The 15,308-nt window shown below is 47.6% G+C and overlaps 1 protein-coding gene across 1 annotated transcript in view; it reads right to left on the bottom strand.

The window, feature by feature from the left end:
- Positions 1 to 15,308, bottom strand: part of LOC144178869 (acetylcholine receptor subunit alpha-like) — a 160,489-nt gene that overhangs the window by 27,371 nt on the left and 117,810 nt on the right. The window contains exons 3-5 of the mRNA XM_077707014.1: positions 6,051 to 6,095; positions 4,533 to 4,642; positions 2,717 to 2,897 (exon numbers count right to left, since the gene is read on the bottom strand). Of these exons, the coding sequence (XP_077563140.1) occupies positions 2,717 to 2,897; positions 4,533 to 4,642; positions 6,051 to 6,095 (336 nt within the window). The remainder of the gene's footprint in view (positions 1 to 2,716; positions 2,898 to 4,532; positions 4,643 to 6,050; positions 6,096 to 15,308) is intronic.

Here is a 15,308-nt window from a genome sequence, read left to right as displayed (position 1 = left end):
TCGCTTCGTAGCGCCAGTGCGATGGCAGCCTCTTCTGCTTGCTCGGCGCCGGGGGAGCGGAAGCTGCAGGCGTTCAGGGTGCTTCCGTCCGTGGCGCGGATCACTACGGCCACGAAGGTGTGGGGTCTGTCCGGGAGTTGGGCGACGTCCACGTATACCGCCGTGTTGTCTGTAGCGTACGTCTCCGCGAGTGCGCGGGCTCTGGTTCGCCTTCGCTCCTTGTTGCGGTCCGGGTGGACGTTGCGCGGGAGCGTTGCGACGACCAGTTGTCTGGCAATGTCGTTGGGTATCTTCCTGTGTTCGTGGGTGTCTTCCGAGAGCGGCTCCGTCCGTAGCGGGCGGAGGCCGGCCCGTTGCAGGATCAGGCGACCCGTTTTGGTAGCATCGAGACGGGCGAGCTGCGCGGAGCGCTGGGCTTCGCACACCTCTTCCAGTGTGTTGTGTACGCCGAGGGACGCAAGGGCCCGGTTGCTTGTGCTGTGGAGAAGTCCCAGTGCCGTCTTGTGGGACTTGCGGATGGCTGCGTTGATCTTGTCCCGCTCGTGCTGCAGCCATCGGTGAAACGCGCCGACGTACCAATACGTAGAGAACTGTGAGTGTTTGTGTCTTAGTGCTGTTTGTATATAACTACTCACTCAAACTAAAGTAAGTGGAAGATATGGACTTATTGTTGACGGTGTCCCTGAAGACCTCCACAAGCGGAAATAGGTTCATTCGAATTAACAACACATTGAAAACTTCACACGATTTTAAACACCATGTAGATAGAAACTTTGACGAATATATTCATGATATGTCACCTCGGAATATGCGTTCTAACTTAAGACATTCTAAATGTAAAAGATAATTGGGGATATGGGCAGTACCTAACGCAAACTGATAGTATATACGGACAACTTTACATTAAATTGAGGGTTATAATAAGAAGAATAAGAATATATCTATATCTATAAGGAAGGGTGTCAGACAAGGAGACACAATCTCTCCAATGCTATTCACAGCATGTTTACAAGAAGTATTCAGAACGTTGGATTGGGAACAGGTGGGAGTAAGGGTTAATGGAGAATACCTCAGTAACCTCAGATTTGCTGATGACATTGCCATGCTAAGTAACTCGGGGGACGAATTGCAAAGCATGCTTTCCGCACTGGGCGAACAGAGTAGAACCGTGGGCCTGAAAATTAATATGCAGAAAACTAAAGTAATGATCAATAACCTCGGGACAGCACAGCGGTTTGAGATAGGTGGCGAGGCAGTGGAAGTGGTAAGCGAATATATCTACTTAGGCCAAGTTGTGACCCCAGACCCCAACCATGAGGCAGAGATAATTAGAAGGATAAGAATGGGGTGGGGTGCATATGGAAGACATTCTCAGATAATGAATAGCACCCTACCATTGTCGCTGAAGAAGAAAGTGTATTGCAGCTGCATCTTACCGGTACTCACCTACGGGCAGAAACCTGGAGGCTCACTAAGAGCGTTCAACTTAAATTGAGAACGACTCAGCGGGCAATGGAGCGGAAAATGATAGGTGGAACATTAAGGGACAAGAAGAGAGCGGAGTAGGTCAGGGAGCAAACCGGTGTTAAAGACATATTAGTAGAAATTAAGAAGAAGAAATGGACGTGGGCAGAGCATGTAATGCGAAGGCAAGATAACCGCTGGTCATTAAGGGTAACAGAGTGGATCCCTAGAGAAGGCAAGCGTTGCAGGGGGCGGCAGGGGCAGATGAGATCAAGAAGTTTGCGGGGATAAATTGGTCACAGTTGGCACAGGACCGAGGCAATTGGAGAATAATGGGAGAGGCCTTTGCCCTGCAGTGGGCGTAGATAGGCTGGTGATGATGATGATGATGATTATGATGATAAGAAGAGAACATTATGGGCCTAGGGAACTGCAGGAAAATATTTCGTGGTGCCGTCTGGTGAATGGTAAAAATATCTTCAGACCCAAGGTAGGGCACCGAAATGGAAAACTTGAAATTACAGTGTTGAGTCCCCGGAACCGGTTCGGAACGGTTCCTTCGATTCGTTCCGGTTCGGGTTCAGTTCCAAAATGGCGGAAAACATACGGTTCCGGTTCAGCTCCGGTTCCGGCCGAAAATTCGGGTTCGGTTCCGGTTTTCGGTTCGGTTCCTGTTCCGGTTCGACACCCTGGTTGTCGACCCCGATTCAAAGCCCTTCGGTCCCGTGCAACGCTCAGAGGAGGAGGCCCGGCCTCGCTTTCATTCACGGCGAACGCGGCGTTCCGCTTCGCCGGGCGCAGGATGAGTCACGTAGCCCAAGATGACGCAGCGGCACAAGCGTGGGAGGCGGCGGGGTTGGTAGGCTGCCGATCGGCTGAGCGTTCGCAACCGCACACCGCTCAGCTGACCAGTTGAGCAGAACGACTGAAAACGGGGACTTGTGAGCAGCGCCGAAAGCGGGCCGGGCGAATCACGTGATGCGCTTCGAAGGGTGTGTCACAGGGGGTGTGATTGAGTTCAAAAGGTGAATTTCCGCATCCACGGCGAAACCGCTGGACGAAAGTAGTAAAGCTTTGCTTAAAAACAACAACAATAATGAAAATAGAGTTAGTCACAGGTCGGCATCAGCTATTGAAGGTGAACCGTGTGAAACCTGAAGACGCGTACGTCCCGTGGAAAATTTTCCGCGAAGCAATCAGTGAAAGATTCCGGCCGAACTCGAAGCTAGCATTCGCGGGAGGCGTGTAGTACCTTGAAGCCGTCATAGGTCCACGAGCCGAACTTCATGAGGCAGGTCTGTTCGTCGAAGGGGAAGAACTCGACGTCGATCTCGCAAGAGCTCTTGTAGATGGCCGGCGGCTTCCACTGGATGCGGCCCGTGTAGTTGAGCTGCGCTTTCGTCGACAGCGTCACCTCGAAGTTGCCGTCCGCACTGCAGCCGAAATAAACAGCAACAACAACATCAGCGTGCCTCCAAAACGAACCCCGCACTTCAAAGGAGAAAAACAAAAATTAGATGCTGTATAATGCATACATGTCTTGGAAAACGAGAGAAAATGGGTTTTGCTCGCGCGATACACTGCAGGCAGAATTTGTGGTCTTGCCAGAACCCTGCTTATCTTGGCATAACAAATACCTAATAAGGGCTTATAGCGAAGAACCCTGCTTATCTTGGCATAACAAATACCTAATAAGGGCTTATAGCGAACACAAAATGGCTTTGCAAGTCAGCAACGCCCCATGATGAATCCTTCACATATAAAAAATATCTACAGACGTCTTCCTGGTGTTTGCTGAACCTGTACCCCTCCTACTCGGGCTACTGGAACGCATAATCCCCAAGATGAAAACGGAGAGCCATGCCAATTACCAGTTTTACGATTAACGTTACAACGACGTTGAAGGGGTCTAATATATTTGCAGGTGGTTTTTCCCTCCTCAGACAAGGAAGCGAAAAGTGGCAACCTATTTGAAGGTCGTGAGAGGCTGTACTTGTACAGTGATCCACAGGCTTAGCTGGAGCAACGGTTTACCCAGTTATCGCCTGCAAGGTAATTTAGTCACAAATGCTGCATTTCTTTCAAGTTTAAGGGGGCTCTCAAGTACTCCACATTCGTTTCAGCAGTTTTTGTTAGGAACTTTAGAGATATACCTCCATAAAGTGAAATCTAACGCTCCAGCTAAGCCTGTGGACTGTGGACTGTGGATTGAGCAGGTCACAGTGCTGTCGGTTTTCTTTTTACGCAAAAGCGTAATTGCATGGTCTGTGAAGTGAGCAGGGGAGAGAGGGGACGGTGGAGGCGTATAGAAGAGAGTGCGGAGGAGAGATGAAAAAACAAGTGCCGCTCAAGGTCAAAGCGGACGTGCCTCAGAAATAAAGCACGAAGAGAAGCCCAGCAAGGCGCCTCTCCGCAATCCTCCCGGGAGAAGCCCAAGAAATTATCCCATGCTGCAAATTAAGGGCGATGCCGTGGACACGTTGACAACCAGGTACTGACCATTGGTGTATCCAGAGGGGGGCCCGGATGTCCTGATCCCCCCCCCCCCCCTTAATTTTGGAATTCATAACCGCAAATAGGATTTCTTAGGTTTTAGAAGAAATGTATTTGATAATTTTTTTCTATTGCTTAAATTCTTGTTTTTTTAACAAAACTTTGGTGAATAAAAAACTAATATCCTTCGCCTGCTTATCATCACCACCATCATCATCGTCACTGATAGAAGCTGACCTCCCCCCACCCTCACAACAAACCTGGATCCGCCCCTCGTACTGACCACGCGCACACCGGTGGTCAATGACACACCCAATCAAGGGCCGGCACGAGCTGAACAAGACCGTCTAAAGGCGCGCGGTGGGAGGGCTCAGGAGCCTTGCACGAAACCCGAATTCACGAGATGAAATGTCGCTATAATGCTTTGACGCTAATGTGCCTTTCCCCCCCCCCCGTATAGGAGTAATGATATGACGGGTAAAACAATAACTGCTCTTAATTGAGGGCGAAGTTAAATCAAATTGGGAGCGGCGTGCGTTATTGCTACTGGCCCGCTGCAGGAGGAGGCGGCGTACTTGTTGTAGAGGACAATGTCTGGCCTCCAGATGTGGTCCGATGGAACGTGCAGCATGTCCACGCCGCCGTATTCGCGCGGATCCCAGCTCAGCTTGTAGTCGTCCCAGTACTGGGTGAGAGGGAATGATGTAATAGGGAGAACGAAGTAAATATACTAAGTGGAAACTCACAACACTTCTTTGTAGTTGTATTTATTTGTCTAAGATGACAGGCAAAATCGTGAAGCGTCCCACACTTTTTATCAAATCCTTCGCCTTATCCTGCCTCAACCCCATCCTCGCCGAACGAAGGAGGAAGTATTTATCTGGCGTCGTTTACAAACACCTATTACGACACAACCATATCCTCCATTCTACCTCCCTTACCCAATAACCCCTCACCTGTCATTTCTTCCCCTCTCCAACACCATCTAGCACATGGTGTGGGCTTGCCAAAGCACCCAATCTCTCATCCAAATCCCAACCCTTCCCGGAGCAGTGGAAGGGCCTACTGACCAGCTCTCACCAAGCTGACCGGATCTCTTTGGCCACCCGTAACAGGCCGGCAGCCAAGGCCAAAGGGTAGCTGAACTGAGGGCAACCCGCCTTACCTATAATTATGCCTCAGACACCAGAGTTTGCTCGAATGAACGTTTATTCTATCTCTTTCTTTGGTTTCGTCTCATAAATGTTTTCCTCTACTTATTTACCTGCCATTCTACGCCATACAGACGTTCAAGCACAGCTTGGGCCCGTAGTTAGTGGCTAGTGCAGGGCACAGTTAAGGAAAACACAGCCCAGTGCAGGCGCACATTGAGTCAGAGATAAAGGGAACAGAAGGTAAACACAAGATGTTGATTCAAAATGCCAATATCGGCACGCAAAAAAAATTGTTACGCAAAAAACTAACAGAGAGAGAGAGAGAGAGAGAGAGAGAGAGAGAGAGAGAGAGAGAGAGAGAGAGAGAGAGAGAGAGAGAGAGAGAGAGAGAGAGAGAGAGATTATTTAAAAGCAGTAAAAGAAGCCCGGGGTGATGCCTCCTATGCTGTTGTTACAGGGAGGTGGAAGAGGGGGAAAGGGGCAAGCGCTACAATTCTAACGCGGGTAATTTAAAGAAGGACTCATAAAAAGGCCCTCAGTCAACACCAAACGAAGCTGGTGTACCTTCCCTGAACGAAGTTGTATGACTTCAAAGAACCTGCCGATCTCGGGAATTCACAATTTTACTAAGCAAGAAGGTTTAAAAACTGCTAGCTGCTCAACAAACAAACAACTTAAAAACAAAATCATGCGTCAATACCGCTGTCGCCTTCCTTATTGGAAGGCGACAACGGTGGCGACACACTTAACACAGGTTGTGGTTAATTAATAACACTGCACATGACCGAAGTGAAGTTTCCGTGGGCAACTACAGAACGTCGGAGAGAATGCATTTTTTTCTGGTTAACTTTTAACAAGCCATATTTACGACTATCAGTAAACATCGCTTTCATCAACTGATGTGCCACTTAGCCGCTACAGAAACACCAATGCACTTACCTGCTCGACCCAGAGATTGGTAGTCATGATTTGGTTCTTGAGGTTCTAAAAACGAACAGGGGAGACGCATGAAAGATTTACCCAACAATTGCACATGCTCTAAACATCGGAATGAACAGCCCATACCAAAATATGTCAATACCTGAGTCAAACTTCAAACGGACAATCCGAATCTGCCAAGACAGCTTCAACTCTGTTATGTTTACATTTTAGATATTACAATATATATTATTCATCTAGTACTCAGCAATAATAAAATAAACTAAAAACAAAACAAAGCACTTAACAGCGTTTCCTAAGTTTCACTATAATTTGCAATAGATTTTAGTACTTTATCAGACTCAAAAGCACGACGATACGACGCGACAATTTGTTACAACCTGTTATTGTGCAATAAAAAAAATAGTTCTTTCGGTTGTTAGTGTGGGCAATGATAGGCGCGTATTTACCTCAAAGATTTTGTCTTGTAGGGCGCAATGATACGGGAATAAGGAAGGTCGAGTCAACACTTTCTTCTATGAAGATATGAAAGAAATTTCATTCGCGCTAGTTTTCTTAGACGTTCTTCAATTGAAATTTTGTTAATGACCATTAGTCCGCTCGGTGAGTCAGACCGGCGAAAGCGGTTAAAAATGAAACGAACGAGTGACCTTTAAAGGAACACTGAAGTGATTTGTAAACATTGCGAGATAACTAGCGCAAATTGTAGTCTCTATGGCATGCTTCGACCACTCTCGCTGCGTTTACGCGACTTTATTCAGTAGGAGAACCAATTCGAAAGTGCAGTCCTCTTCTCTGCATCCTCCTTGCCAATTTCCTATGACGTTTCGCATGACGTCAAAACAGGATGGCTTGGCTGGACTGCGCTCCTGCACGGCTCGCTGACCCTCCGCAACGTTTAGTCGGCCGGCCGCCGGCGGGCCGTCACAATTCGTTCGCTTAGTTCAAACTAAGCCACAACACTTTTGTGCCTGGAATAGTGTGCTTTTAGTTTGTTAGTTTGTAGACTGTATCGTGTATCGTGTAGTTCGTGTAATCGAGTGAAGCGTGTTTCAAAAGATTTCGCATTGTGATCGCACAAAGTTTCGTTACTGTTTGTGTATACGGAATGAAATTGCGGGCATACGAGAGAAAATCCCGGTCATAAAGCGACACCAAGCAAACGAGGACAATGGGGAATGAACATATATGAAGTTACCCTAGTGGGGGACTGTGGGGTTCTCACTTCAAGCAGACAGAGGCTTCGGAAGTGTTTTGAAGGCGGGTAGGTTAGTGCTCAAGACAATCTATGGAGATTATTATTATTATTATTATTATTATTATTATTATTATTATTATTATTATTATTATTATTATTATTACTACTACTAATATTATTATGGGGTTCTAGAAGCCAAGGTATGCTTTCTATCGATGCCTGGATAGTTTTTCACACAGAGGTTGGTTCTAATTTTGCGATTGAATCTTTATTTAGACAACATTTATTTTAAGCAACTATTTTTATCCACTTCCAACATCCTACGTAATGTAATAACTAAGACAGTTATTTGTTTGGTTAAGGAACAGCAATCATGCCCTGAGCGCGACTCTCGAGATGCACTTGCGAGCGCTTTCACGCATGGCACAGTCGACATCGGGAATAAAATTATGAAATAAAATTATGGGAAGGAGATCACTTACTCCCCCTTACAGGGTCAGCAAAACTCCAATTATAGTAATCTGTCCAAAAGAAATTCTCAGAAAAGAAAGAAGGCGAATGTGGAATTTAACAAGGATTATCCTGGGCAGACGGGACGCGTGTTCTGGCAAAACAACTCGATCGCCTTGAGGTGCTTGCTTTTGAGCACTCCAGCCTGCCTTTTTTGTTTTGCAGCCACGACTTGTATAATCGGGCCAAGACCAGCGGGATTCACAAACTTTTTTGTCACAACTATCCTAACCTTTTAAACCGAAACAACAACAAAAAATCAATCTCTTAGGCTGTCTCTTGGCGTCCCTCAAGCAGCTGGAAACAACAAGATCCTCCGTGAGGCGCAGTCAACACCCCTTCGTCTTCAGGCGTCTCAACGTTTGCTTATGCAAGTGCTGCGCCTCGGAGAAACAAGTGCTGGCTTAGCATTGCTGCGGCATCTACGATTAAGGGTAGAGTCTCGTGCTCATGCAACACTAAACACTCTTGGAGTGCTGTGTCCCAAATGGCCTGGGAAAAGGGCTACTTTGGACCCGCCTTGGTCCCACGAGAGTGTGGATTGTGCATTGACCATCCCTCATATGCGCTCGAAGCGTTGTACACCTATTGCTGAAGCCCGATCGCTGGTGCTGGAGCATTTGGAACGGGAATACGGGGACTCTCTGCACATATACACTGATGGATCGGTTGACGCAAATAGTGGGGTGTGCGCGGCGGCTTTTTTCATACCCAGTTTGAATATTTCGTGGGCTGCCAGGGTGACGCCTTTGGTTTCATCTACAGCGAGTGAGTGTGTTGCCATAGAAGCTGCGTTGCGCCAACTGTCATCGTTTGAAAGGCAAAAAGTCACAATATTCAGCGATTCAAAGTCAGCTCTTCACCTATTGCAGCGGGGTGTACCTGTTGAAAAGACCTGTCAGCGATCCCTACTCCTACTAAAGCGGCTTAAGCATGAAGGCTTCACCGTGCAATTCCAGTGGATCCCGTCGCACGTCGGTGTAGCGGGAAACGAACATGCTGACAGCTTAGCCAAGGACGCCTTATCTTCTACAAGGACGGTGCAAACGCGGTGCGATTTCCAACGCATACAGAAACAGACCGTTCGCGAGCACTTTAGGCAGCTGTGGCGACCAGTACATCAACCAGTCGTGACGAAGGGCCTGAAAAGAGCCGAAGCCTGTCTGCTCCACCGCGTAAGAACAGACTCAGCCCGTACACCAGCTTGGCTACATAAAATCAACATTGTTTCATCCCCTTTGTGCCCCTCGTGCAGTGTGACTGGTGACATTGATCACTTCATTATGAACTGCTCCAAAACCAACCCTGAGCGGACGAACTTTTTTCGTGATCTCCAGAAGTTAGGAGTGCCCCATGCTACATCAGAGGACATTATTTTTCCTAGGGACCACTGGATTGTGCGAAGAGAGGTGTCTCATCTCCTACTCGGATTCTTGCAGTCCACAGGACTAAGTGAGGTGTGGTGACATAGCGGGTATGTTATTTTAGGACTAAGTGATGTGTTATGACTTTGAGAGATTTGATATGGTATTGGGGACGATTAGGCGGAGCAATTGCCGGCAGCTATGCAAGGCTAAGTCCGCCTTATTCAACAATACTTACTACTACTACTACTACCAACCTAAGATATCGAAGTGGCAAAAATTACAGACAAAACGAAACAGAAAAATAGGCAAGTGCCAAATTCAAACTTGCACCCTTCGTGTGACGGAGCTAAGACGTAACCACTCACCCAAATATTTTTATTTGTTACATGGAACTAAAAAGTGCATCTACCCCAAAATACTTACGCAGCTTGGGAAAACGTAACACGAGACCAACACCACATACATGAAGCCCTACACATACCTACAACAAACACACCCTTTTTATATACATATCCGTAAAATGTTATCTGAAGGTCGCACATGGTTATGAGTCTATTAAGAGCCCTCTGCCGTTCAGGAATCTCAAACACCGCAAAAAGATGTCCTCTGTGTGGTAGCTCCGCTCTTTCCGTACATGTGCGTCGCATGCACACAATGTCTACGCGCACGTATATACTATACGAGCTTAAAATCACGATTCGCGATACGTTTTAAAGCAAGGGTAGCGCAACCCAGTCAGAAAGTCATGAGACGAGCACTGTGTGTAGTCACAGTGAGACGCGCGTCAACATCAGCATGAGGATCTGCTAAACAGGGTTTTTACCGCACGTGTAGATATGCCGATAAAGAAAAAAAAACACTGAAGACATGTAAGCACTTATGAGTTGTTAATAGAAAGCTTCAAGGTCCAACTAGAGGTTGCTGAGTGTTCCACGGTGTATTGCACTGCGAGTAATCTTTTTGACTTTCTTTGAGGGGTATCAGCGGTGTACTGGAGTGGACGGCCACCTGCGTACGCCGACGATGTAGGTGCTTCCAAGACGCGATGATGACGACGATGATGATGATTGCTAGTGGTATCCCCTTTTGTAGCGGGGTAAGGACGTGTCATCTTACAAAAAAAAAAAACTAATATATCTATGTTTTATACTCTTCGTTTAATACTATAGCGATGCTATAGGCACAAAATACTTATTTTTTTCTGTTAGAGGCGGTAGCTGTCCTAGGCAATGTTTCCCTCTTTGATTTTCGTGCACCAGCATTCTAACCTTCTTTTAGTCGCTGCGCAGCCGTGAAGTTAACCCCCTCTGTGGTACCCTTAAATCCTAGGACTTCTGGAACCAGAATATTTCCCTCATGTAGATTTGGATAAATACACTCGCATTCCACCACTATGTGCCGCATTGTTTCTGTTTCTTTTCCGCAGACTACACATACCGCCGTCATTTTGTGTATTCCCCACAAAGCTCTTAGTTTCCCAATTGGATGGAGGACGCCACCTTTCGGCGCTCCTGTTGCTACTGGAATGGGCCGGCCTGAAATTGGTTGCGTGGAGCGACCTGGCTTGCTGCTAAAAAAAAAAAAAATTGGCCGCGTATCTGCTTCTTTCGTTGCAAATGTCGTCAAAAGACGATAGTCTTTATTGACTTCTGCCAAGTAAACGCCTCCCTTCGCTTTCCCGCTCACCTCTAATTTGTTCCTCTTGCGTCGCGCTAGTCCCAAGGTAAAGACGCCAAAGGTTTGCTTAAATCATTTGAAATTTCCCGCGTTCCACTGCTCCAAACCGGGTGTCGCGATGCCAACGCTGCCGTACGGCGAAGACGCACGTGAATCGCGGCGCCCTACTTCAACGTTTACAGAACCGCGTTTCCCTACTCCACGTGCGTTGCAAGCAGAACGTGGAACCTATCTAGTGGAACCTTTCGTAACTATTGCCGGTTGATTCCTTAAAATGCCACAAGAAACTATAGTGGCGCGGCCGACAGCTAGTGGAACTTTTCGTAACAGTTGCCGGTTGATTCCTTAAAATGCCGCAAGAAGCTATAGTGGCGAGGGCGACAGCAGGCGACGGCAAAGTGAATTTTTTTTCTGGAGTTGATGAAGTATTTAATTTCGCCAAAGTCAAGCATGTATGATTTTTTATAAAGGAACTCTGCCAACATCACTTCTGTATTAATTTGTTTTTTTATATTTGCGTAATGTCTTGTTCTTCTTCAACAATGTCGACAGGTATGAACATTACACCGGACTTAGACGGGTAGATTTAGCTGTGACTATATAAGACTATTGCGCCGGGATTGGTTTAGTTTGGCCGGGTGGCTGAATCGAGTCACAGACAGACAGACGGACAGACAGACATACAGACAGACCAAAATTTCTGGGTTTAAGTAGCCCAAGAAAGACTATCGTTTTTAAAAAAATCACGCCATATCCACGGAATGAATGATGATAAGTGGGGCGAAGCTCGAGAGGGGAGATCATCGGTAACCGTAACTCTCCCGTGAAAGTTCGCCCATTACATCATTAAGAAAGACGTAAGACTGTGTGCGTACATTGTACAAATCAACTTTTATTTTCGGAGTAAATGCTCCCAGGCCCAGACCTGGTGAAAGACCTCGCGCCATCGAGGACTACCCCGCACCTCCACCACAATTTGTCACGTAGGATGGGACACAACGGTAAAGAAAGAACTTTTATTTAGGGCGAACTTGTGCCCGAACAAGACGAGAGGAAACGAGCAAAGGTCCTTGCGTCTCGTTCGATCTCCGAGAACGACTGCCTGCGTTCGTGGCGTGATCTCTTGCGTGATCTCCCCCTCGCAGTGCACGTGCGCTCGCGCCTCCGTTGGCGAACACAGACAAGCTCGCGCTCCCGGTGCCGAGTTTGCGCTGCCGGTTGCAGCCGGTTCTTGCGCGTGCAACGCGGCCCACTTTGCGACATCTCCGAAAGCATGCGGTGGTCACGTACCACGAGACACAAGGGATGGACAGACCCATGGCTTTAGGAGCTTTGCCCCTAAAAAAAGTTGGCCAAAACACCTTCCCGGACATGCGCTACTCTAGGCGTATGTAACATTTTAGATGCAGAGCATCTGATTCACTCGCCTTGTCCCTCCGGCGTCGTCGTCGTCGTTGTCGTCGGCGTTGTCCACCCCTCCCCCATTCTCCTCGCCGCGCCAGCTGCGCTCTCCACCGCTCACTCCCTCTCCTTTCCGATAGCGAACACTCTCTCGCGAGGGGCATTGGATTGGATTTGGATTGGATTGGATTAAAGTGGATTGTGTTGGATTGTGTTGCGTCATAGCCGCGGCACGTTGCGTCATAGCCGCGGCAGACGCGCTGGGCCGGCGCATGTGCAGTACTCTCACTTCCGCGGTTTCCTCTCCTTCGGGCGCGCTGCGCATATAACCGGTGTGCCGTTCTCCGGCGAAGCAACATCTACGCTTGGCTCAAACACCTAGAGTCCTCGCCGCTTTACAAGTACGCCAACGTCGTCATCGACTGGGACCGGCTTACGCAGTCCCCTCAACGTTATGCGCGCTATAAAACGCGGTCCCTTCGGCGCTCCGCCTATGCTTCGCATTACACAGGGGTTCCCGCGAGGGGAGGTGGGAGTTTTTGTGAGCATCGGGACACGTATTTGACAAAACTGGCCGTCTAGTTAATAACACCACGTGCCTAGTTATAACCCCCAAGTTATATTCGCACGTGCGCCTCTGTCGCGCGTCGTTCTAGACGAATTGCACAACTAATCAACGTATCGGTAGGCTAAACTGATCTACACGGAACTATCCTTGTTCCCGAATAAAATCCGTAGAACCGACATAAAAGAACATGGGACAGTAAAAAATTGCGGGTCTTCGCTAAGGCCATTAATATCACTGGGACTCGAGCCCAGGCCGTTAGCGTAGAAACCCACAAACTTACCCCCAGCCACTGAGGCTGAACAACGTAGCCGCATTAGCAGGTGCTCAAGAGAATAGAAGGAAGAATATTCCAAGCGAACCAGTAGAGAGAACACTAGTGATCAGGATGCGTTTAGGTGGCCACGTTTGTCAAACACCCTATTGGTACTCACACGAAGCGAAATATATTAGGGGTATGCGCTGGCCAATACACCCTTGCGGGGTGAGGTGGGCGTCGGACCCAATTGGAGGTTCAGGAACCGTTGCGCTGCCGCAAACGCCGGCTTTCCCCCAGTGGGCCATTTAATGTTTTGCATTACAAAGGCTGTAAGATAGGCCTGGGCGTCGCTTAAAAACTCTAACCCGATTTGCCCGCAGGTTTTAATCGGTCAATTGAACGATTAATCGGTTGCATCGGTTTAAGAAAAAAATGCTAAAAAATATATTTTAAGTATGATAATAACAGTAATAAAAAATGACATCAATATGCTCCTCGTCCTGTTCCCAGACATCCCAGATGAGGTAAGCAGATCATTCTCATGGCGCTGATGTGGGTGAAGCGCATATCACTCCGTTCGTCATCCGCACTATTTCTAGAATCACAATCATCAGCCCTCGCCGTGATTGCAGGTAGTGCCGATTAATAGTGGTTTAATTACGCCAGAAGTAGTTTATAAAACGTTAAAACGGTGTGTGTGTGTGACTGTATGCCGGTTTTTTGTACCATGCAAATCTGTATTAAAGGAGCCATGAAGACAAAATAGAAGTTGGGTTTATTAGAAAGACTGCTTAGTCCCGATAACAATGATACCAATATCATCTCAATCTTCGAACAATTAACGGAGATATTAAAGAAAACGTGTGAAGCAGTCGCGACGCCCTAGCCAATTTCCCGCAACTTTTCTATGATGTCACGGAACCTTGTTTGTGTGATTGGCGGCCGACTAACTGACCTGTTGCGACGACACATGACTGGACGTCTGTAATGGAGCGACTAGTTCCATTTGACCGCATCAAGTGAATGCTAACGTGCAGTTAACGCACTGAAAATTATGTTTTATTGTTGGCCCGTATGACGTCATTCTTGCTCATAACACGTCACTGTGGCGCAAAATTTGAAAGTTTTTAAATGCTTCTTGTTTTTTTTCGTTAAATAAACATCTTTTGGGGCTGTACTGGAGCTGAGTGAGATACTGAATCCTAGTTCTTTCAAATTACATGAAGTTGTATTTTCTCTTCATGGCTCCTTTAAGAGTAGGTATTTTCCCGTCTGTTATGGCTAGCTGGTTTTAATCACTATCATCTCTGAGCCTACTTTCATCGTTTTAACAGCGGAGCTGTTGTACATGCTGTAAGTTCGGTGTTGCAGGAAAGAATATCAAGAAAATGCTGAGCGCTCGTGAGCGAGCGCCTCGCGCCGACCGCCAAACGTTTCCAGCACGCGCAGTGGCTTTAGCAAAAAAAGAAAAAAAGAAAGAACGGGCAAGAACAAGGAGGTTGTTGTTGTTGTAAACTTTATTAGAAAGGAAGGCCAAAGGCTAGGTGGGGGGGGGGGGGGGGGGTGGAATGGAGCGAGAAAATGCCGAGCGCTCGTGAGTGCGTGCCTCTCGGCGACCGCCGAATCCCGGCTCCCGCAATGGCTTAGGAAAAAAAAAAAAAAAAGAAAAACCAAACGAACCCCGGCGTTGTCGTCAAGCGCTGTACTCATGCGCCAGCGCGCATGTGATGTTTGCCACGAGGCACACGACGATATCGATGCATATGAGGATGACTACCACTAGCACAGAGCAGAGCAACGACGGAACATGTAGCAGAGCAACGACGGAACATGTAAAAAAAAAAAAAAAGATTTCAAACTTGTGCAAGTGCGTGGTGATGTGTCCTTCAGCGCTCACGTATAAAGAAATCCTGCAGCTTCGCTATGGTTGAAGCCTCGCGCGACGCATGCAAGCTTCGCCAGTTCAGCTGATGGAAGTCTACAAGGCTGAGGATTACTTTGCATCCACCACTCGTCGCGAAAAAGACGACGACCTCTTCGATGCATATGACGACGATTGCTAGCACCGCAACTATGCGAATAAACCGTGACACGGAAACTTAACTACGTGTTCCCGGCGATGCTCACCTGCAAGAGCTTCGCAATTCCAGTGTTGCGCGTGTGTGCAAGATTCGCTGAATTTTTAAATGCAGAGCATTTCTTAGCCTCGCCTCTTCCTGCGTCGGACGGCATCCACAGCTCCGCGTGCGCAGCAGGTGCGCGTCTCCTCCTTCCCTCCTCT

Source organism: Haemaphysalis longicornis, unplaced genomic scaffold (genome assembly GCF_048455015.1).
Source record: "Haemaphysalis longicornis isolate Haplotype H1 unplaced genomic scaffold, Haemaphysalis longicornis Haplotype H1 scaffold_4, whole genome shotgun sequence".
NCBI classification, from domain to species: Eukaryota; Metazoa; Arthropoda; class Arachnida; order Ixodida; family Ixodidae; genus Haemaphysalis; species Haemaphysalis longicornis.
This window is presented reverse-complemented; position numbering and strand designations above follow the sequence as displayed.